This window comes from Cyprinodon variegatus, unplaced genomic scaffold (genome assembly GCF_000732505.1).
Source record: "Cyprinodon variegatus isolate N-32 unplaced genomic scaffold, C_variegatus-1.0 Scaffold27, whole genome shotgun sequence".
Classification (NCBI taxonomy): domain Eukaryota; kingdom Metazoa; phylum Chordata; class Actinopteri; order Cyprinodontiformes; family Cyprinodontidae; genus Cyprinodon; species Cyprinodon variegatus.
In genome coordinates, this window is record NW_015150480.1 from 1,928,468 (window position 1) to 1,951,649 (window position 23,182).

The 23,182-nt window shown below is 38.8% G+C and overlaps 1 protein-coding gene across 1 annotated transcript in view; it reads right to left on the bottom strand.

The window, feature by feature from the left end:
* Positions 1-272: 272 nt before the first annotated feature.
* The window catches only part of kiz (kizuna centrosomal protein), a 36,232-nt gene continuing 13,322 nt past the window's right edge, over positions 273-23,182 (bottom strand). The window contains 9 exon segments of the mRNA XM_015396821.1: positions 273-2,515; positions 3,044-3,084; positions 11,921-11,990; positions 12,177-12,263; positions 16,026-16,088; positions 17,491-17,647; positions 19,477-19,627; positions 20,906-21,070; positions 21,669-21,788. Of these exon segments, the coding sequence (XP_015252307.1) occupies positions 2,412-2,515; positions 3,044-3,084; positions 11,921-11,990; positions 12,177-12,263; positions 16,026-16,088; positions 17,491-17,647; positions 19,477-19,627; positions 20,906-21,070; positions 21,669-21,788 (958 nt within the window). The 3' untranslated portion in view covers positions 273-2,411.

Genomic DNA, 23,182 nt, shown 5'->3' on the forward strand with positions numbered 1-23,182 from the left:
ACTAGTAAAACTGGGCCAATAAGCATGGCCAATTTTTTTTTTTATCTTTCTGAGGCCATCTTGTATTCTTTTGAGCATTTTTGCATCACAGCCGCATATTAATCGGTCTCCGCCAGTCACGTGACTTTTGTTGCTAAGACGCCATTTTAGGTGGAAAAGGCGTAGTGTAAACAACCGCAGCATAGCTAAACGAAGGACTAAAGGCCTGTTTACATAGCAGCCTGTCCAAGATAAGTCATTACAGTTAACATAAGCCTGAAAACAGGGGCGGATTTAGGAAAATCGGTCTCTGCCAGTCACGTGACATTTGTTGCTAAGACGCCATTTTAGGTGGAAAAGGCGTAGTGTACCGCGCCCGAGGTAAACAATTGACATCACTTGGCGGAGACCGATTAAGTAAAGTAGTCGACATTGTTGGTAAACTTTTTCATAAGGGGGCAACCCTAAGTTGGGGAAAATGTTTGTCCATTGATTTTCAGTTGTTTTGAGCCATTACACCAACTTTATGTCAACCTGGTTTCTCCACTTCAAATGTTTCCATGTTTATCAAATGTAAACAGAGTTTATTCGGCTTGTTAGATAAGACGTGGCTGGCACAGTGTGTTGACGTCTGTACATTGCTTTAAATGGTGTCACGTAATTTAGAGGGTCAACCAGACTCTGGTGTACCCACAGCATGCCAACCAGAAAGGAGGTGATTTTAACGTGGATCGCTTGCCAAGTCGTTTGACCTGTGTAGACACTCGTCAGTTAGCCGTTCCCACTGCCACTAAAAGCTGATTGTTCCTGCGTTTAAACAGGTTTTTCTGCCAGTAGGAAAGGGATATAAGTATTCCAACAAGACAATAATCTCAAATACACATCTAAACTGGTTTTGATTTCTTTAGACAATTTTACATTAAAATTCTGTTATGGCCTCAAACTCAACTGAAGTAAAAAATGTATAAACCATGGTCAAATGCAAGTTTCCTGCCAGGACAGAAACCTTTTAAAATTGGCTCTACCCTTTCAGATGTTAAAGACAAGCAAACATACCACCAAAATTGCCCCACATGCTCTGTGATTACCATATATGAAATTTAGCAACTAAACCAGTCTAAATGAGTTTGAATTCACAATAAATTCAAATTTGTGCACAGGTTTCTTAGTTTTAAAGCAATGCCATTTTATGTTTTATTGTTTGATCCCCAACAGTTTAAATGAGCACTGTATCTTAAGATGTCAAGAAATGTATTAACTGTTTTGATGAAATCAGATTATAAGAGAAGAGCAGCGTCAAAGATAAAATGGTGCACATGCTTCAATAATAGTGAAAGAAATGATATGAATATATTCCTAATTGTCTCAGTGGCAAAGAGTCTGAGAAGATCTTCATGAAAAATACTCCCGTTAGCACACATTAGCACAATATAACTCCACTTTCACCATGAGCCATCAGTCGCACACAAGTATCTGTTGACATGCTCCTTAACTGGATATTATGTTGGGGAACCTTTTAGCAAACTGTAAATCACTCTGCCACAGTCCCTTTTCTGTGCTGGGTCAGGGCTGACTGAAGCCATTATTGGTAATGAATGTGGAGTCCTACTTTGAAAGGTTCAGGCGTATAAAGTCACCAAAAGCTGACTAATGGAATCCTGCTGACACTGTGTGCCAGGGGGCTTTTACCAAATCTCAGCTTGGAAAATTTACACTGCGGAAATAATGAACTATAAATGTAAACCTTGAAATGTAACCTCCCACACAGCTAATAATAGACCCAGGATGTCCAATGTGCATGAACAATTCGAAATATCAGCATCATTTCAGCTACTTGTAAGTCATTAGCACATTAAAATAGAGAGATTTCAACCATATCTTTGTATTTTAGCTCACAAATCTGTTGCATCCCTAAGAAAATGTCCAGAGCATTTGTTTGGGTCTCTAAATGTCCTGAGTATGTTAGCACTGCAACACTTTGTGCCCCGAGAGATAAGCCTCTTGAGTGAGTTCACGGGTCACACCGGAGCGAGCAGAGTGGCCATTGTGCTTTGTCGTTTCACAGGTGACTCACATCCCTACACTCCAGCTGGTTGCAAGTAGAGCACTCGGAGATGCTTGCAGCATTCGAAATGCATGATTTTCAGCCCAGTGCAAACAAATCGCTTTAAAAGATCAGTTTAATCTATTTCGAGCCGTTATTATGAGCTGGGAGAGTTGTTCAGATAAAGAGAATGAAGCAGGGTTAACATCAGAGCGTTGGACAACTCTTCACATACCTTATCCAGCGTAAGAGCTGTCAACTTTATTTGTTTTTACAATATGCTAAGCATATGATTTAGAATGCAGACCAATGAAAGTATGGTCAGTGGGGTGAATTACTAAGAGCCCATCCGTCTCACGTTTAAAAACGATATAATATTGCAGAAACATCAGTCATAAAAGTCATCAGTGGCACTGCTGTTTGCTTCGCCAGTTGGAGGACGAAGGGCTGCTTCAATCTCGGAGTTGCTGTCATCAGATTCCTGCCAAAAAGCTTTACAAGCACACAAAAAACACATTATTAGAGCAAGGTCTCTTTCACAAGTACCAAATTTGAAGAAGAGTACTAAGCGGTTCCGTGTAACATCACTGAAAAAAAATAAATAAAAACTGTTTAACTTTTACACAAAGGTATTAAAAGAACGAGGAAGCTTCTTCTGGTGATGTTATGACACAAAGACCTTTATTTTTTTTACCTGGGTGTTAACAGGTAATACGTGTTTTCTGAAGTAAGACCAAAATGAAAGGAGTCAGAATCTTCCATCTAACAGGTTGTTTTTAGTTGTTTATCAGTTGAGTACATGGCTTCAAAAGAAGCTTTCAGAAACCTAGACTTGGCTTCAAGGTCTTTTTATTTTGTACTCAACCTCAAAAGACACAGCTGCAAGCACAGAACATTTTAATCAAACGGTTGAAAGTTTCCATGAAGCCCTAATTTTGAAATAACATCCACAATGTTCACAGGCAGATTTCTTTATGCCACCCTGGTTGGTGTAATTAACATATTTTACTTTAGACTCACCTTTTGTTTGCAGAGCAGAATAAATCTTCGAGTTTCCTTTCCTGTAAATAGAGTTTGTTATTAGACCTGGAAAATTATTAACCATTTTAAAGCTCTTTCTTACAATTAAAATAAACCCACAATGGCCTATTTTAAATACAGTTCTCTTTAAAGTAAACTGACCTCTGCCACAATTTTACAATCTATTAAAAAAGCAAATCTTAACAAATAAAGAGACATAAATAAGTTAGTAACATAAAAATGACACAATCCAGTGACATAGGAGTGAATTAGGTTTAGCAGCACTCAAAGAGTGAAGCAGGAGTTAGTTTGTTAAAGGCAAAGGACTTCCACAAGGCCCTCTTTATTCAAAAATAGCCCATAGACCGGGTTGCCAGGTTCCCATAGCTCCTGTGATATCACTATGTAAATGTGTGACCTCCGAAAAGGCTTTGATCTACTCCGATGCATATGCAATAAGGCCACCCCCCCTCCACTTTTAAAGGCGTCCTCTTTAATTTACATCATGACAGAGCCTATTCAAAACCCCACAGTATATCCCATCATCTCCCAGGTTAGCATACATATCCATGTAGCTTTTCCATCATCTGTTTTAGACATGTCGAAGCTTTTCTTGGAAGGAGAAATAATGCAGTGTTTTACACCACAAAAAACAGCTGTGTTCCGATGTCTTCCATCTGCCTCACTAGAAACCCATGACCTCTTTGATTGTCATCCTCTCAATCGCCCTCATCTCCTCAGCTAAATCTTGGCACATGTCACTGTATGAGCGTGGGGAGCAAATTACTTTGGCTCTGTTCCAGTTGCTCCTGTTTAAAAATATAAGTTGCAGCTTTACAACACTCGAGAGGGAAGGAGAGAAAAAGATTACATCCCCCCCGCTTTTTCAAACTGAAAGCAGGATTTTTTTTTCTGTAAGGAACATTATACAAAGAACCTTAATAATCATTACAATATAACCTGTCAATTTATATAAGAGAAATGATTCCTAAGAGGTTGATTATTGATACATCTGTTCAAAAAAAAAAAAATACTGAACCTCTATTTAAAAACAGAAAGTAAAGGAATAGATAATCACCATTAGCATTAGTGTGAAAGTTCTGAAAACTGAAATCTTAACCTTCTGCCCTTCTTACTATTTTATAATGGTATATTGCAAAATAATACTGTATGGGCTAAAAAAGAAAGGATTTTGTCACACATAGAGTTTAGCCTGCTCTTTAATGAGGGGCAGTTCTGTATAATGTATATTTATTGGGAACAAGTGTGTGAGATCTGCAATGTCAGCTGCATCAGGACAGGTTCTTATTCAAACTTATAATATTTTAAGCTAGGTGAAACTTGGATAGATTAGCAAGAGATTGATTTACAATATTAATGGTTCATTGCTGCAGCAGTTGTGTTAATTTGCTAGTAGAATCTGAAGCGATACAGAAGAACAAACCGACGTATAAATGGTAAAGGCCGAGGTGCTCAAGTACAATAACTTATCCTCCTAAAAAAATCAAACAGCTTCTTCGCTAATGTGACTAAAGTGTGTATGCTACAGTGTCAAATTTATATTCTCTCTTTATTTTTTTTGCTGACTGAACAAATTTGTTCATTCTTGGCGACTATAAGGAAAGGTTAGGTATGGTATTCTTGCAAAATAACCTAAATACAAAATGATATTTACACAAAAATCGAAAACTCAAGTGTATGATAACGCCTATTTGATTTAATAAAAAAAAACCTAAAGGCAGAAAATACTGCCGTTTCTGAAATAATATACTCATCAACATTTAAGGCAATTGTCATTAACATTTAGTTATTGTTTATTTAAAGCATAGAGTTAAGCACAGAAATATAACAAAAAACTACTAACTTTCGTAAAATTTGAGTATTGTAAATATATGCTGTAGGGCTATTAGTGGAGGAACAAAAGTGTAATTACCTGATATTAAAGGCTAATCAGCCAGCCTATGTGTTTGGTTGGCCAATTTGAAATTAACGGAGCCTCAGATATGTTACTTGTAGCTTAAAAATCTTTATCTGGAACAATGATCATATCAACATTTGGTAGTAAAAGTATAGGGAATGATTTTTCCAGAAATGAACGTAAGAAATACCCGTCACTTTTTACATAACTGTAAACGAGCTGTCCTGCTTCTGTGTGAAAAAATCTTGCAAATAAACTTGTCTTATTTGTTTTGTTTCAATTCTTCCTCTTTTTCTTATAAAGTTGTAAGACAGCTTACTTTTTGTGACTCTAAGCCATTTTCAATGCATACGGTGAGAAGCAGGGGAGCAACAATGAATGGCTGCAACCAAAGCTCACTGGATGCATAAACATTAAAAGTGTGCATACACAACAACGTAAAATGGAGACTCAAAGATGCAAGAAGGTTGTCTGCTATACTATTATATTTGGTAGATAACATCAATTTAATTTATACATCATAACTATTAGATACATTTTTTAAAACTTGAAATATTTCAAAATAGCCAATGGTAGGAATAAGTGTAGCAACAGGTGGGAGAGGGGCGATGGTCCATTATTATCCAGCAATTATTCTACCATCCTAATGGCATGTTGGATAGGAGAAAAATTAATAATTTTAAGATCTAAAATTTAGTATTGTTAACAAAGTCTTCAGTATTCAGGGTAAAGCATAATATATCTAAAAATGGTGACAGAGGCTCTGTAGCAGAACACGCTGCAGCAAAAACAAAGCAATAATCTGGGAAATTACGTCCACTGTCACAGTAATAGCTGTTGCACAGTGCAAATTGAGCATTTCTTTGCTCCAACTTCCCCCCACAGAATGAAAATGGTCTATCAACAGTTCCCCTTCAGCACTGATTTCAAGACAGAGCCATTACCAAAATGAACCCTGCAGGGATGTGACCTTACAGATCTGAAAATTCAGTAGGTATTCATAGTAGTTCATTTTCAATTTCCCTTAAATGAGGCAATGATCTGAATATGTCTTTCACAGCCCAGGGAGACGAAGGCGAATATTATGAAAGGATGCAAAACATAGTTGTTGCTATGTACGTTACCCAGTACTGTTGCATCTATTCCCTTAAATTGGGCTTTGCAGTTGTTTCATATTTTTGCTTTGCTGATTTTACTTTTTCCATCTGAGATCCCAATAACCTTTAAAGCAGAACAGATTCAACACATATGTTCTTCATTACCTTGAGTGAAATATTCTGAGCTTTCATTTTGACCTCACAATGTTGATGTTGAACACCAGCAACCAGTGTAAAGTATACCAATGTTTTTAAAAGCTGCTTGTAAATAGTGTTGCACCCATACGATACCAGTATCAGGCGGGGCCCCGATCTAACACTAAAATGGTGGTATCAGTATCAGCGATTACCAACAAATAGGGCACAGATACCACTTTGAGAGCCAAAAGTTTATTCAACTATTATCACCCATTCCAGATAGGCAATAAAAAGTTCTACTGGATTCACTTTGTATTTTTTTTCCTGCTTTACAAAGGTAGGCAGCAGCTTGACAGCCATGATGGCAATTATTTTACATCCAAGAAGTATCCTGTTTTCATATATACTGTACACACACATATCAATTTTAAAAAAGTGGTATCGGTATGGCATCAGTATCAGCTAATACTGTACAGACAGGTATAGGGTATCAGTATCGGCGCAAAAAATGGCATCTGTGCAACACTTCTTATAAATCATCAGTCAAACCATTCCAAAACATTTAAGTCCTTTTAAAGAAAGGTAATGTGTCAGAGTGACCAGAGTTTTTCTAGCCTTTATTAAGCAAATAGTAATGCAACACACTCACACATTGTTGCACACTATTGTCCTAATTGTAGGCTGACTACCACAGCAGAGAACCCGAATAATTACCCCACTTGTTGTGACCGTGTTACTCTTTAAAGAGAAAAATGGCAAAAAAAAGCCTTAAGATACAGTGTAATAAGTACTGAAGATAACTATGGCTTCTATCAGCAGCAGTTTTTCCATAAGCATTTGTATCAACATTAACAAAAAATCTGTTTTAGCAGCAGAAGATTCAATTGTGTCATTTATTAAGTCAGTATAAGAGTAAGCTTATACTTACCAAAGGTTGTCTTATACCAGACAAGAAAGATTTACATTATAGTCATTAAAGAGTAAAAACGGTAAAAGTTCACTAATAACATCATAGTTAAATGATAGTTAAATGTTAGTTAAATGATGATAGTTAATGATTTCATAAATTTACAAATATTGATATTCGTTTAGAAATGTAATAATATCTGTGTAGTCTGTATAATTTTTACCTATTTATACGGTCATTAAATCTCTGCAGTTCAAGTGCAATAAACCCAAGTTAACTACTGCGTAGTCTTCTCTTAGCTCCCTACTGTGCAGATATTTTTATATGTAAGGGAAACATATTCCAGGACATTTACAAGTTTTTTTTAATGCTTTTTTGTACTATATACACTCTTTTTAAATACTGTTGTATCATTTTATTTAATGGCATCTTGCTTTAACTCTGTGTACTCTATATAAGCTACTGGAACCAGAATTTCCCTGAAGAAGTAATTCCAAGGGATAAATAAAGTTGAGTCTAGGTCTAATCTAGAATAACAAAAATAACACTTACCACCTATTTTATATACAAGAAACATTTGCAAAGGAAGCAATACTGATTTAAGAATATGATGCAGATGTTTACAGAAGCTAAAATCACTCTGAACTTAATTTAAATTTGAGAGACAGCCAAAATGCAAATTGAGCACATTTCTAAGATATAAAATTAAAGTCAAAGAGTCAGAAAAGTGCAGTTCTGTGTCTTTCCTGGAGTCTCATTAGAACATCGTAAGACTATCAGGGGAATTAATGCTTACAAAGCATTAAGTACTGCCTTGCCGGCAGCTACAACCTGCTTTTATTTATCCTAGATTTTTAAAGCTCCTGCCACCCACGCACAAATGCTAATAGCACAATAGCACTTTTGCTTGCAGCTGCTTGTCTAAAGGTAAAGGGAGACCCATCACCTCATCATTCCCATCAACTCCTACTCCCATCCCAGCTATGACCCTGCAAAAACATTGTTTAGGCTCCGTTTAGATGTGCTCTAACAGACCTGAATGGTAGCAGGATGTAGCCCCTCAGTAGGGGCAAACAGTAAGAGGCACCTGTGAGTGCAGCATGAGTGGGTGCTCTCCAACGTGTGAGTGCTCTCTGCTGGCAGCGAGCAAGAACTGCAGCTCAAACAGAGAGGTATTTGAACACAACTCCCTCTCCCACTGACTGGTGGCAGTCTAGTAGAGAAGGTCGGTGTAAAGGCTGAATGACAGGCAAAGCATTCATGGTGCTTCTTTTGCTTTATATCCCTGACAACGCCTGGCAAACATTCATTGGCTGTTTCTGGGGCTACACTCTACAAAAAGACTATTACACCAAGCCCTCTTTTCCCAGTTTTTATTCTTATTGTTTATCATTCTTAGTCTCATTTATCATGATATGTGGTTTAACAGATACACTTATATGAAAAAATAAATAAATATTTTGCTATATTCAAACACAAAAAGTATCAAAAATAAATATTATATTTAACAATCTTTTAAGATGTTTAGTGAATCTCAAAAGGAAGGCTTAGAACAGTGACCTCCACTGGTCAGATTATCTAAATGCTGTCTTATTTTTAAAGTCTTTGAAGAGAATAAAGGTTAATGGACTGGAAGAGATGCACTGATCAGGCTTGACCGATACCAATTCTATTTAACAGGCATCCCCAAAGTCGGTCCTCGAGGGCCGCTGTCCTGCAGGTTTTAGAGGTTTCCCTGCTCCAGCACCGCTGATTTACATTTATAGTTGATTAACAGGCCTTTGCTGAATTGCAATCATCAGAATCAGCTGTGCTGTAGCAGAGAAACCTCCAAAACCTGCAGGACAGCAGCCCTAGAGGACCGACTATGGGGCTGCCTGCTATTTAAGGTCTGACCTGCTGATTTTACTTTTCAAGAACAAAACATGGTGCAGCAGTTCTGATTAATAAAGTTGATAAACAAAACAAAAAAACACTATTTTACAAGATTGTGTGCATTAATGTATCAAAACTGGTACCTCTATAGGACTGGTGTTGTTTTAATCACCAGAGCTGAAAGGGAATAAATCCTACACTGCTTAAATAATAAAAAAAAAAGGTTTAGCAAAGTTTGCCCTCCATGAAAACATTCTGAGAAAAGACAAAAAACAAAACAAAACCAGGAACATAATCTCTCTGATGTTCTGCAGCTTTTCTCCTTTTTTTTTTGATTAACTAAACTCACTGTTGGATTTTATTGCATAAAAACCACTGGCACTTCATCTCCACTCATGTTCCTGTTTTTATACGTCTTCCTTTTTCCCTCCCCTCTTCCAGCTCCTGTTTTCCCCCATCCCTCCATCTGTCTTTTACGTGAGTCGCCTGTGCTGCACCGACAGTCCCCACCTCATATGAGACAGAGGGGAGTGGTCTAAAGGGAGACAGATAGTGCTTCTGATTTTGACACATAGTTATTTGAGGTCGAATGCTTGAGCACATCCTGTTTTCCAAACCAAAGCTGTAAACCACTAATGGTTGAGTCAAGGTTTTTGTCAAGCAGGCTCTAGGCACGGCACTTATTATCCCGTCTGCAGCTGCCGTTTTGTTTTGTCTGTTGCTGCTCGTGTGTTGGGGATTTTATTTTTAGGGTGAAAAAGGGTAGGTGGGTTAAAATGGTAAGTTTAAAACCTGCACTGAAAAATAAGAAGGGAGTGGTATCTAAAAATACCCGGAGAAGAAAAAGGCAAGATTATTCTTTTGCACGAGAGGAAGCAGCGGCATGCACCGGCATACAAAGGCGAACAAGTGGTCTTTACATGGAGTGCAGCTGCTTATTAAGACTCACTCCTTCGTGCATTATTCTTTTCAGCCCCACTCAACCACAAAGTGATTTGACTGCAAAAGATTTAGAAAGTGGGGGGAAAAAATCCGTAATAACTGTTGCAGATCAGTCGCTTCCCTGCAAGTTATAACACAATAAACAGAAAAGTCCATAAAAGTATCAGACTGAAAAACGCTGTGTGGGAGAGAGCAATGAAGAGAGAAAAAAAAGAATATGAAAGAGTCCAAATCTCTCCAACTCCATAATAGAGAAATGAGCACATATAAATGTGTTAAGAGTATCTCCTTGCATCTTGTATAGACTGCATGTATTTAATCTGTAAAGCTTATTAAGGCCGAGTCATTACTATGCAAAGCAGCGCCCAGAGCTTTTCTCTCGCTTTTCAGCTGGGAGCAGTGTTTGGCCAATAGCACTGGCCCCCCGCCTCTCATTCTGCATTCATAACATGCAACATTTGCACAATGTATCTCTCAAAGGCCCTGAATAGAAGGCCTTAATACTCATGTAAACAACTGCAAACCAATTACTTAATGAATCGAGCCCACACATAATGAGGAGCTTCACAAAGGGCTATAAATGCATTTTTGTACCAAAGCCTCTGCTTTAAACTACAATCCCTCTGCTGTAGTCCCAGGCTTAACAGGCAAATCATAATTATTGTCTAAGACAACAGAGACAGAGCCATTTTTGTATTTTTCGAGTCCAGCTCCGTCCTCCTTTTGAAGTCACTCATCAGCTCACTGACAAAATAAAGCAAATAATTAACAAGAGGGATGGAGAGGAGGGGGAAGAAAACATGGGATGACAGAGGAAAAGGCGAAGAGGGATGAAGAAGGCGCAAGAAAGACGGGGGGAAGGAGAAAAGCTGCAGTGTTGTGCTTCTGTTGAAGTGGCGGGCTTCCAGACCACTTGTGGGAGCAATAAACTGCAAAATTAGCCGTGGTAAGGGGGACGCTTAAATCAGAGTACAGTGGAAAAATTAGAGATATCTGTGCTACGACAAAAAGAAGATTAGGATGCCTCTTTCCTTACTGAGAGGAGATTACAGTATCAGGCATGCCTAACTACCCATTTGTCCTTTTTTATTCATACATACACTTTGTATTTCATCATTGCATTCTGGATGTCTACATTTTGCCCTGAAAATTTTGTTTAATCACACACTTTATGGATTCCACATGCACGTCCCTGACTGTGAGACAGACACCACCTGAGAGGGGCTTTTTTTTTTGCCCAAAATTGGCTCATGTTTATTAAATACGTTGGTCAGTGGTGCTGGCAGGGGCAGGAGTGAGGAGGACCACAATAGAGCCAGGCCATTAGGCCCTTCCATGGACTAATAGGCAGACTGGAGCGCCTGTTTGCCAGGGAGATACAGACTTCAGCCTTCGTGTCAGCGTGTTGCCCAGTAATCATATGAAATCAGAGAAGATTATTCCTCATAACGTTTATCCAGCCATTACTGAAGCCCAAATGGGTCTGCGGTGAAGAGGCGCTCTGAGGACCAAAAACGCGATTGCAGATTTGATGAAGTTGTGTTGATATTCAAATGTAACAGAGACGGTGTGAGCTTACGGCGAGCTAGTTATCATTAGACGGTAAATAATGTTTGGAGGGTGACGGATGAGAGGACATTTGTCCTTATCGACTCTCGAGTCCCCTTCTTCTGACACAGTTTTCGTCGATTCTCTTCTTGACATGATCTGTTTGCATTCTGACGACAAGCCTGAAAACAGTAGGATTGTAGCTCCAATTTAATTTTTTGTGGCACCTGATTTGCTTTTGAATCCTGAAAACCTGGTTGAACCCTGCTAACAGTGAGTAAGAGGGGCTTTAGGGGCCTTTTGTCTTTGTAAGCGAGTTAATGGGTGGCGCCCCCTTGATCTTATGGAAATGAACAGGGAATTATGAGGGCCGCCATGCAAATGTACATCAACCACTTTGGTGTCTGGTGGCCCATTTCCTGTGGCCCGTTGAATAACAACAATGTTCTTACCGAGGGTAAGGGTCTTGATGTGAGGAGCGTTTGGCCCTCCCCAGGTCCTCTTCATGGCCATGATTTATTCCTTAAAAGAGCAAACAGCCCCAGATAAAACCATTTGATTGTTCATTGATCTCATCACAGGCTACTTTACCATCTACGCTAACAGTAATACTGATGCAGAATCCCAAATCTAGCCTTGGGCTCCCTTGTACGCACAAAAAGTAAACAAAAGACAAAGATTTTAAATGGTCATGTTCAGGTCGCTCACCTGAAAGGCTGCTTTCCTCCTCCTCTTCAGAACTCGTCGGTCTTTTCTGCATGGCCGACTGTCTAAGTAACTGATACGCTTTTGTCTCTGCTCAGAGGGCACACACAGACACACAAACACACACAGACATAAAGTCACAGTCAAGTGTTTGCTATATTCCAGGTTTCCAACCAGCACAGGTTTCTCTGCTTGATTAAGCAACATGCTCCGGTAGATGAGTTTTGTTTTTAGGCTCATTGCTGAACAGAAAGTTGAGCTGATGAATCAACCAAACTAGAAATGAAGACAGTGTCCTGGAGATAACAGTGACTATTAAACAATATCTTGGCATCCTTTAAGAGAACTGGTGGTGGAATCATTTTGGGGATAGTTCAGACCTTCTGTGACAATTTTCAATGGTATTTTATGAGATAGACAATCTACAAGTAGAGCATGATTGCATTGCTGGTGTCCCCTCAATTCCCCCCGATGTTGCATATGTTTGTAAGACTGTTTTAGCATTGTGATTGGGGCTGGTAGTCTAAAAGCACTTTGCGTCTTTGGTATGATCAGAAAAGTTTTAGATAAGTTCAAGGGGTTAAGGGCTGGTTATCCTCCCGCAGCAGCGTGTCGCAGTGAGCTTGTCGCAGATATTTTTGATTTATGCCCAATTTTGAAGCGTGGTCTGCGATATGTTATTGCAACACAAGAGGGACAATCACGAACTAGCTGTGGGTCTAGATACAGCCGAGGCGGTAAAGAAAACGAAAGGGGCAAATATGTGCAACAACGGAGGGACATGAGGGCGAAAAAGAGTGGGGATCCAGGTGGAAAAAGGGTCCCAGCGTTCTCGTGCACCTCGCTCTTCTAGCTGGTCCAACTTCACTAGTCTGCGGAAGGGGCGGGAACACATTTGCGTTCACTGCGACGCAGACAACCTGGTTTCTAAATATAAATCAGCCTTCAATGCAACTGGAGCAAATGATTTATATTCTATTAGGGCTGCAACTAACAATTATTTTACTAAATGATTGATCTGTCGATTATTTTGTCAATTAACTAATTAATAATCGGATAGTAAAAGGTTCTGTCAAGAAGATATTTAACAGAATTAAACTAAGTGTAAGTAAAAATTTAAGGAGTTTTAAAGAGTTCTGGATAGAGCATATTGGCAGATGGAAATTTTTTTCAGCTTAAATGCAAAATATTGATATATTATTTAAAAATGTTGGTATAATTATTGCTCTAAGTGGGTTGCTCTGTCAGCTAAAAGCATATTTTAGAGTCTCTGTACTCTAGTTAACGATTAATCGTTTGATGAGCTAGTTGACGATTGTTTAAAAAATAAATCCATTAATCCTATTAATTGTTTCAGCACTACATGTTATCCCACGTTTAGGAGCAAAGTGGCTAGGTTAGGGTAAATAGAGCAGGGTGAGGACGGAATGAAACCAGCGATGGACATAAAGTGAATTTTGTTGGAGACGAAAAACCTGAACCTTTCTGTCAATTTGCATCACCCTAACCAATCAGTGACTGGATTTGGTAAAGTAGGGTGAAAGAGGTTCTGCAGAAACTTAACTTTTTTTTAACCAAAAGTAATGTAGGCTGCTGCCACCTCAAGGCGCTTATCCTCTGGGCTTATTCCCAGATTGTTTGCCTAGAGGATCCCACTTTTATAGGGGTGAGTATTGGCATGAGTGTTGCGATACGATACGTGTTGCAACACTTGGGGTCATGATACAATATTATCACAATATTGCGATATCACTATATATTGCGATATTTTACCCAGCTATCAAAATAAAAAGTAAGTGCTGTATATGTTCATCTGAATCAATATTGTTTGGGGTTTGAGTCAGTTCACGTCTTTCTTCCACTGTGACTGCTTCAACTACAGAGATGGTGATGTGTTGCACAGTAAAAAGGCTCCACAGCGCCATCTACAAGAGTGGCAGTGCAGAGGTAGTCCACTCTTGTTTTAGCTAAAAAAAAGAGAGCAATTTTTAATCAATATTAGGAACTGAAAGATCAATTTTTTTTGACACCCCTACTCCTCTAATAACATGTAAATAATACTTCTTTTTATAGTAAATGGGTCTTAGACTTAAACTGTAGCATGATTCTATCAAGGTTAAGCTAAATGGTTACAGATATCAGCTGATGCTTTTATTAATACTGTTGTGGGGAAAAGGACAGGGGAGAATGAGCCTCGGATAATCATGACATCAGTTCCTTATAGATCAGCAGGGACACAATCATGCAAGAGGAGTACGACATTTAAATGTTGTGCGTATACAGAGGCTCCGATTAGGTAGGGTGAGCAGATCTGTGCCCATTCTGTCTTTGCCACTCATATAAAAAAATCCCACATTTGACTTGGAAAGATTATGAAAAGTTATCAAAATTATTAAATAAAAAAAGAACAGGCGCAAAGCCCCACTTGTAAAGTCTGTGCAGCCTCTCAAACTAGAACAGATGTAGAAATTTGACAGGTCTATATATATATATATATATATATATATATATAAAAAATGGAACTATGTTTAAAGAAAAGGAAAATGCAGCCATAAAGGCTGTGTGCGGCTTATACGCTGAACTGCAGAGTTTTTTGTGTTTTTTCCTCATAAACAGAGGAAAGTGATGAGTTTTTGTGATAGTTTTTTTTTTGGGAGGGCTCAAAAAGGATAATTATTTTACAATATTTATTTTCTATCTTCCTGAGTTTTTTTTTTTTTTCATTTTCGAGGAGATTGATAACACATTGTAATATAACGTTCAAAGGGGGGGAGGGGGGCAATATGTAAATGCAGACCCAGCTTTTTAAATGTATCATTTTTATTTTACTACACAATTATATAAAAAATTTAGTTGATTTATACTTAAGAATATGGTAAAATCATTTGAAGTTCTTATATGATAAAATGTTAGAAAACTTAATAGTTGGGGATGTTTTTCTTTTTTTTACTTTCAATTTTGAGTGGATTACACTCAGTATTTTGAAAATAAATCCAAAAAGGTCATATGAATAAAATAAAAAAAGGTAACATTCCCAGCATATGAACAAAACCAACCATTTCAAGCGGTAGTTAAAGGGCCTTTACATTTTTCCTTTGCTAAAAGCATTAAGTGTTGACTCATCTCCCAGAACCTTTTAAACAGTAGCTGCTGTTACATGCACTCACTAAAGCGCATCTCTTGGCAATTACTCTTAGTTCCAAGGTCACGGTATTTGTGACAGAAATATCGCTCAGCAGAGTAAAATCTTTTTTTTTTTTTGCAAAAATCTTTACTCTTGTGTTTTCCTTTAGCTGGTTATAGCTCTTTTGATTAAGTGCAGCAAATTGAAACCGGAGTCATTTCCCAGGCTGTGCAGCTTGGGGATGCAGACACATGAAAAACCCAGTTGGAAATCTGACAGCCACGGGTAACGCTGGTCTGGCTTTACATTTCAGAGGTGAGCTAAAGGATGGGCACACCAACTGCTTCCAGGATGCCGTCACATCTAGTATTTTTTCAAGTCCAGCCCTGCCGGAGCATTGTTTAGAAGATAATGAGAACCGATGACAGATCTTCTGTGCTGCCTACCCTGGTGCTCTGACAATTAAAGCGCCTGCGTTATGCCAGGCCAGCGAATTATAAGTCCTGCCAGAATTCTTCGGACAAGGCTGGAAACATGGTTAGTGCTTTCTGGAAGATAATTAGAGGGAACGAGCATGGCTCTTCAGGTGGGACTTTGACCCTGGATTCACCTTGATCATCCTGCCTCAGCCATTGTGTAAAGGAGCCCATTATTCACTGCAGTAGGAAGAAAACAAAACACAACATAAGGACAGTGTGAATGCTGAGGCACCAGCAATGCCTTTTTACCTCTAATAGGACCACTTTCCACCGGGCTTTCGTCCTGGCTGTCCTCTTTAGTGCTTTGTAGTTCTGAAAGAAAGGAAAGCACACACTGAGAAGCAACGCCAAGGAGGAAGGGAGTCTTGGACAGGTATCAAAAAAGGGGGTTCCTTTCTCATGTCTGAATTAAAGACTATAACTGTCAGAGTATATAAAACATGTTCTATGTAAACAGTTTTTTTCATAAAAAGATTTTTTTTTTTCTGCAGAAAACATAATCAAAAGCAACACAAAACAATTAAGAGCAGTTATATAAACTGGAACCAGTGGAACCAGATCTAACCAATTTCCTGCATGTTTGGTTCTGACTGGTAGCTGGTTGGTCAGAATCTAAAAGAAAAAAAATCTCCCTTTTCTAATGAAAGGGTTTTTTTCATCAGCGCTCCCATGCCAAGCTAACAATAACAAACTTTAGTGTGGATGCTGTTACTAAAAGGATTTAAAGGTAGCTTATATCAGTGTCACTGAAGTCAGGGAAGCACAGAGGTATGAGAAGCTACCGATACGATAATGATCATCATTGGCTTCCTGTTAAATAGACAGACACCCTGTCTACTTTTACAGCAAGGCTTAAAACTTATAGCATATAGTTAGAGTGCTTCAGGTTATCCTGATAAAGATATCTCTATAGTTATGCTGCTATAGGCTTAGATTGCTGGAGGACAATCATCATTCTGCTTCATTCTATCTCTATTCTCCCATTCTGCAGTTTTTGTTATTCCAACCACTATACTCTCTCTCCCTCTAACTCTCTGCTTTTTCTCATCATAGTAGCTTCATCTGGTCTGTTGCTGTTTGACTGTGACCCATCCTGGAGAGAAATCTCAGCTGGCCTGTTTATCAGTGTTTTCCTGCTAGAGATTTCTACCTGTTAAAAATTGACTTTTCCTCTCCACTGTCACTACAAGCATGCCTGGTGTAAGGGATTGGTTTTGAGTCAATGAGCCAATGCAGTCAGCTGGTTTTCCTTAAATAGAAAAATTTGAACCAATCCGACTGTATGATCTGGTTAAATTGTCTCTGTAAGGTGCCTTGATTTGACATGTGTTGTAAATTTTGGTCCTATATAAATAAATATAATTAAATTGAATTGAATAGTGCTGAATGACAGAAAAAATAAAGATCCTACAAAGTATGTTAATATTAGTGCTTCATGACATTAGGAAACTTTGCAATGGCAAAAATATTGGTAGAGAATGTAAAAAATGGTAATAGTTGTGATATATGCACAATTGTCTTCATTCTTACACATCTGTGTTTGCTAGCACACTTTGTGCCGTATATCATTTTAGCTTGTCATATGTCAAGTTTGAGCCTCTGCTGCAAGGAGACTGTAGAACTGACTAAATGTGACCAAAATCCACATTTTGTATCCAATATTATAGGAGATATTCCTGTAAGCATAATACACAATGTAAACATCTGCAGTTACCTTCGATGTGTTGTGTGTGTACAGAGCAGGAAGGCTTCACATCTGCGTCCGCTAAGGCAGAAGAATTATTGCACAAAGAAGAAGAGTCACTCTCATCCTCTGCTGAGGGGCCCTCCTCACTGGACCGGGAGAGAAGTGCCCTCAGCAACACTTTGGCCTGCGCACAGAACAAATTAAAACCACCTTCTTAATTGTTCTCATTTTGTGAAGGAAGCGTCAAATTGAACTTTGGCCATGGCTGAATCACGCCGAGCACCGGCTGTAATGTGTGTTCCTACACCAACATCCAATAACCTCAAACCTCCTAAATTGCTTTAAAAAAAAACGAAACAAAAAAAAAATGACTTCTCATGCTGCTGTTCTCTTCATCCACTTTAGCTTTTTCTCACTCCCTCTCTTCTCATCCATGAGATTAGAGAGTTTTCTAAAGAATGCAATCACCCTGCCGTTAATGTGCAACACGTTTCAGATATCTTTCCTCTTGGCTGAGAGGATAGAGACCGACTACTCTTTTCCCGCCTCTTCAGCTCATTTTTATCTCTGTGGCGATGAGGATACACAATTAAGAGAGGCTGTTCTGGGAGATGCCACTGCAGATTTTCTTTCTCTTCACCCAAATCAAATCCTGCCATCATCATCTCTCTTTTGTGATCAAAGGCAGTCTCTCAGCCTTGGACGGCCATTCAGAACTTTTAATGAACGCTAAATATGAAAGCGATGATCAGGAGGATTTTGACAGCGACAAACATTTGAGTGCATTGTGAGCTGTTATCAGTAGGTCACAGGGAAGATCAACGAGGCACAAGCTTTCATTTTTTGAGTGGAGGAAAAGATGCAAACACATGCTGATCTGACTTTCCCGCTCAAGATTTGATGCTACTGCAAAAAAGAAAAAAAAAAAAAAAAAACATCTTGATCCTTATCCCTAAAATCCCCTTTTTTAATGATTTGGTCAAATGTACCATGAGCAAGGGGTTCTGCTGCATTTTAAATATCAATGAATACAACTGTTAGCACTTGAATATTCAAAGGGCCGCTTTAAGTGTGTGCATGCGAGCTGCATGCTCCCATTTGTTGGAGTAGCCAGGCGGCGTGGCAGGATGTGAATGGAAATGTCTGTCTGAGCCCATGTGCACAGGGTGAGAGCGAGAGGACAGAGGGACATAAAGGGGGATATGGCGGAGTGGGGGATAGGAGGGAGAAATAGATGGAGCGAGACTCAAAGTGATAAAAGAAGAGAAAGATTTCACTCCGCCTCTTTCTGATGCACTTGGATACAATGATGTAGATGGTGGTACCCCTCTTTCTTTTGTCAGTTCATATTTTGAAGAGGCTCTACAGCCTCCCTCTTTGCCTCTGTCATTGAGGTGGAGGTACAGCAGTATGTAGCACAGCCACAATAATCCCAATAATATGAGCCGTCTCCTGACTGGATGTCTGTGAAAGTATTCACACCCCATACACATTTTCACATTTACAGGGCAAACACATGCAAGGAGAGCTCTGATGAGACCAAGCTGTAACCCCTTTTTTTAAAGGTGGCAATTTTGTTGCCTTTTTACAATCCTAAACTACTTTATATTAGTCTACCGAATAAATCCCTATTATAATACAATAAAACATGTGGTTTTAATGTGAGAAAGTGAAAAAAAGTCTAACAAATATGGTAAGCTGGCGACAAGGGGAATGTGTTATGAGTTTTAAAAAACTGCATGAAAACGTTTTTTTAAAGAGGTAAAATTTAAAACTGATTTAGCTAATGGCTAATCCACAAGAAAGGTAAGTGTTTTCTGATTAACCACAGGAGATTTATTTCTTATTCCTGATGAATGAAGTAGGCTCCCTATTAGAGAATCTTGAGCACAAAAAGGAAAGACATAAGAAACAGAAGAACAAAAACAAACCTCAGACATTTATAGATGGTTGAATGTGTTTTGATGTGACTGTTTATTCCCCCCATGAGAGCTTATGTGTCTTTGACGCTACCTGCTGGCTGTAGTCGGCATCACGCTCCAGCAGAAGCGGCGTGAACAGCTGGACCAAGCGCTCTGTGTTGAGGACACGGCTCTCCTTGAGCACAAGGGCGTGCTTGAACCAGCGATCCCACAGCTGAGCAGCATTGGGAGGGAGGCTGGTGCTGCGGATGGGGTAAGGCAGCATAGAAAACAGACTAAAAAAGATGCTTTCTTCAGAGGAAAAAACATATAATCAAACCAGAAAAAAATTGCCAGAAATGTGAGAAAGCTTGCCTGAAACAAAATGTATTATACTGAATAGATTCATGTTAGTTGAGGTATTTTCTTAAAAGGATCTTCTCTGTTCCATCTTTAAACAATGTCAGAGCTTCGGATTATTGATTAATTTCCAGTTAACACCGAACACACACAGATACTGATATGACCTTAGGCTAAAAAACAGGATAATAGGTTGAGGTCAACCAATTGGCATCTCCAGAGAGCGAAACTGCTGGATGTGTCTCTTAGAATCGAGTATATAATAGGAAAGGTCTTGGTGAAATCAATAGGCTAGTGAAGCAGAACTAAGATTTGGCTCACAGTATAACCACACATTATCCAAAAGGACTGGAAGTCGCAGATAGGGCATTTTAATTTACTCATGACATTCACCGTGCCGCACGGGGGACACCAAAGATGACCTTTCACGTTTGTGGACAAGGCAGACCAATCAAACTGTGGTATGCGATATCTCAGAAACCGCTGTCCGTAGAAATAAAATAAAAGTAAAAAGAACATACAGTATACATTGAGTCTGTGCAGGGTATTTCACCTCTGCAGTGAGTCCATACTTTACATAAAGAACTCTGTTGAACTCCAGCCGCTAGAGCAATATTCATAGCTGTTTTTGTCTTTTCTAGGTTTTAAAACACACTTAAAGTTTTAAGAATTGTGAACTTTGAAACATGCATGGTTTAGCCTGAGGCTGAAATAATTAATCGGATTAATTGTGATTAATTGATTACTGAAATAATCAACAACTAATTAAGTAATCGATTCATTGTTAACTGGAGTATAGAGACTGTAAAATATGCCTTTAGCTCACAGACCCATTTACAGCATTAATTATATCAAAATTGTAAAAATTTAAGGCATTTAAGGTAAAAAACAAAACATTTTCATCCATTAGTATGCTCTATCCAGAACTCCTCAAGTTACCTGGTTTCGTTAAAAATCTTCAAGCAACCTTTGGCTATCCAATTATTAATTGATTAATCAACAAAATAATTGACAGATTATTTGATTTATAAAATAATCGTTAATTGCAGCCCTAGTTTAAACAATAACACTCAACATTACAAAAACGTAATAACAAACAAACAACAAAACAATGTAAAACACAGAAAGATCTATGTCAATTTTTGCCTTTGAGTTCCTGCAATAATAAAAAATAAGCTGACCTTATTTCATTAGACTGAGGGCTGGAATGATACGCTTTCACCAGCTCCCCTGGTAGCACGCAGCCCTTTTCCATGCTCCATGACAACCTCCGGAGCTCATGAAGGACGACAGCGCCACACGCTTCAAGGTCCTCATCATCCAAGCCCGCTCCATCCTCACAAAGTCTGCCCGATATATAGAAAGTGGTCAGCTATTGCCACGGCGCCCTGAGGTGAGCGCCCGGTCAGTGTTGCAAAGAACAAATTGAAGACAAACAAACATCCTAAACGAACGTAAACATAAATATCAATCCGAATGAACGTTACGAGGGTCATGACACCCGACGGTCACACAACAGACAGAGATAAGTACACAGTATGTAGTTAGACAGCCGTCTTCTGGTACATTTATTCTTTTATGCTTTACGACAGCAAGCAGCAATTATGGTAAATGATTCATGCAACGAAATATAAAAAGCTTATGAAAAAGAAGCTCTTTCTAATGAAATACATTCGCTGTCCTCTATCTCTTTGACTCCCAATAACAACTGAGCCGGGGTGGTTACTATAACAATCCCATGCGTTTGAAAAACCCCTCAGAAATAAAGACGCGCGCCTGTTGGTGATGACACTTCATCTAATGTGAGAGCCCTCAGCAGAAGGATAATATGTTTTTCTCATCTACACAAACTGCTCCACAGCTATTAAATAAATTTAAATGGCCTCCCGTTTAGACAGGGAGAGATAAGATTGCAAAGTTTGAAGAAAGACAGGAGGGATGTACCTGATAATCCTATTGAGTTGCCTTCCATCTATTGAAGAATCTTGGTACACGTGATTCTGTTCGTTGTGGAGTCGCCCTTCGATGGAGTCTAGCAGATTAAAGAGCCCTTCCAGAGAGAGTCTAAAAAAAAAAAAAGACAAATATTGTGATGAAAGGGAACAGAGGAAGTGGAGGTCATATGATCGATTGGTTGTCATCTGCAAAAGGAAAAAACAAAAAAAAAAAACGGATGCCATTTGATACAAAAATCTTTGACATATATATATTTTTTCCAGGCAATTTCCTTGAGGTACTCAAGGACTACTGGAGAATCCGGCCATCAAAACATGACGGCAACAATGCAGGATTTCAACTCTTCATTGTCTGTTGATGGTGCCGCATGTAATAACAGGTTGCACAGAAAAGCTTGGACACCTGGCACTCAGAAAAAACAACTTCCGTCTGCTTTTGCAATAAAATAAAGGACATATCCTGTAGAGTTCAGTCCTATACAAGACAAAGATGAATATAAGTAATATATTAGAAGACAACAATAGATTATCAAACAGTAGAAGGGCTCTAGATGACTACTTTAGTGGGTTACATACTTTTTATCTGGTCCAGCATAAGAAATGGGTATTTAATGCATTTGGATATGCAGAATTCATCACTTTATTGTGCATTCAGGTCTGGGTGGCCCGCTTTGAATTCTCCCAGAATCCCCAGTAGAGACATTCTGCGCCGACCTTCCTTTAAAGAGGGGTCAGTGGGACTTTATGGCAATCTGTAATAGGCTCTTGGGTGAAAGGTCAGCAAATGCTTGTTCCCTTCCATGTTGTTTTCCTGCTAAAACTCTGATTAAACTCAAAGCTTAAACTTTATCCATGACACAATGTAGTGAGCACTCACTCTAAGAATAGGCAAAAATCTATCCACAGTGTTAGCTGTCCAAATTTATCATATAAGGTCTTAGAGATGGAATAAATCAGTGTATTTTTTGCAAACTTCTCTTACTTGTTTGTCTTATCACAGTGTCTAACATGTTTTTAGATATTGCTGCTGTCAAGATGTCAACACCATCAGAAGTCTGCTTTAACCAGGTGTAAGAGGTCAGGTGTGATTTTTACCACACAGAAATAGGCTCAAAATTGAGTGATCAGTGTCAGGGGGAAACATGCCGCTCGCACAGATGGCAAAAATAACTCCCAACAGAACTCATAAATGTAGCCACAAATAGTCCCAGCACACGATGTGCAGCAGGTGTGCTTTTAAACACAGGCTTTGTTCCCCAAAACCATGATCATTTTTTAACTGTGTCCTGCCCTGACAGCTTGTGCAAACCGTTCAGTGGGTCATTTCTGTCAGATGCATCCTAGTCAATTCATGAAAATGTTAAAGTGATCAAAGTTTTCTCTGATTATGTGAAGCTTAAAATTAAAGAGTTTTCCTTCTTTCCTTGTTTCCTACCAGATCATAATCACACAAATCATATAGCATGTTGTTATTTATTTTGTTGCTTGGAGTTTTAGAAAAGG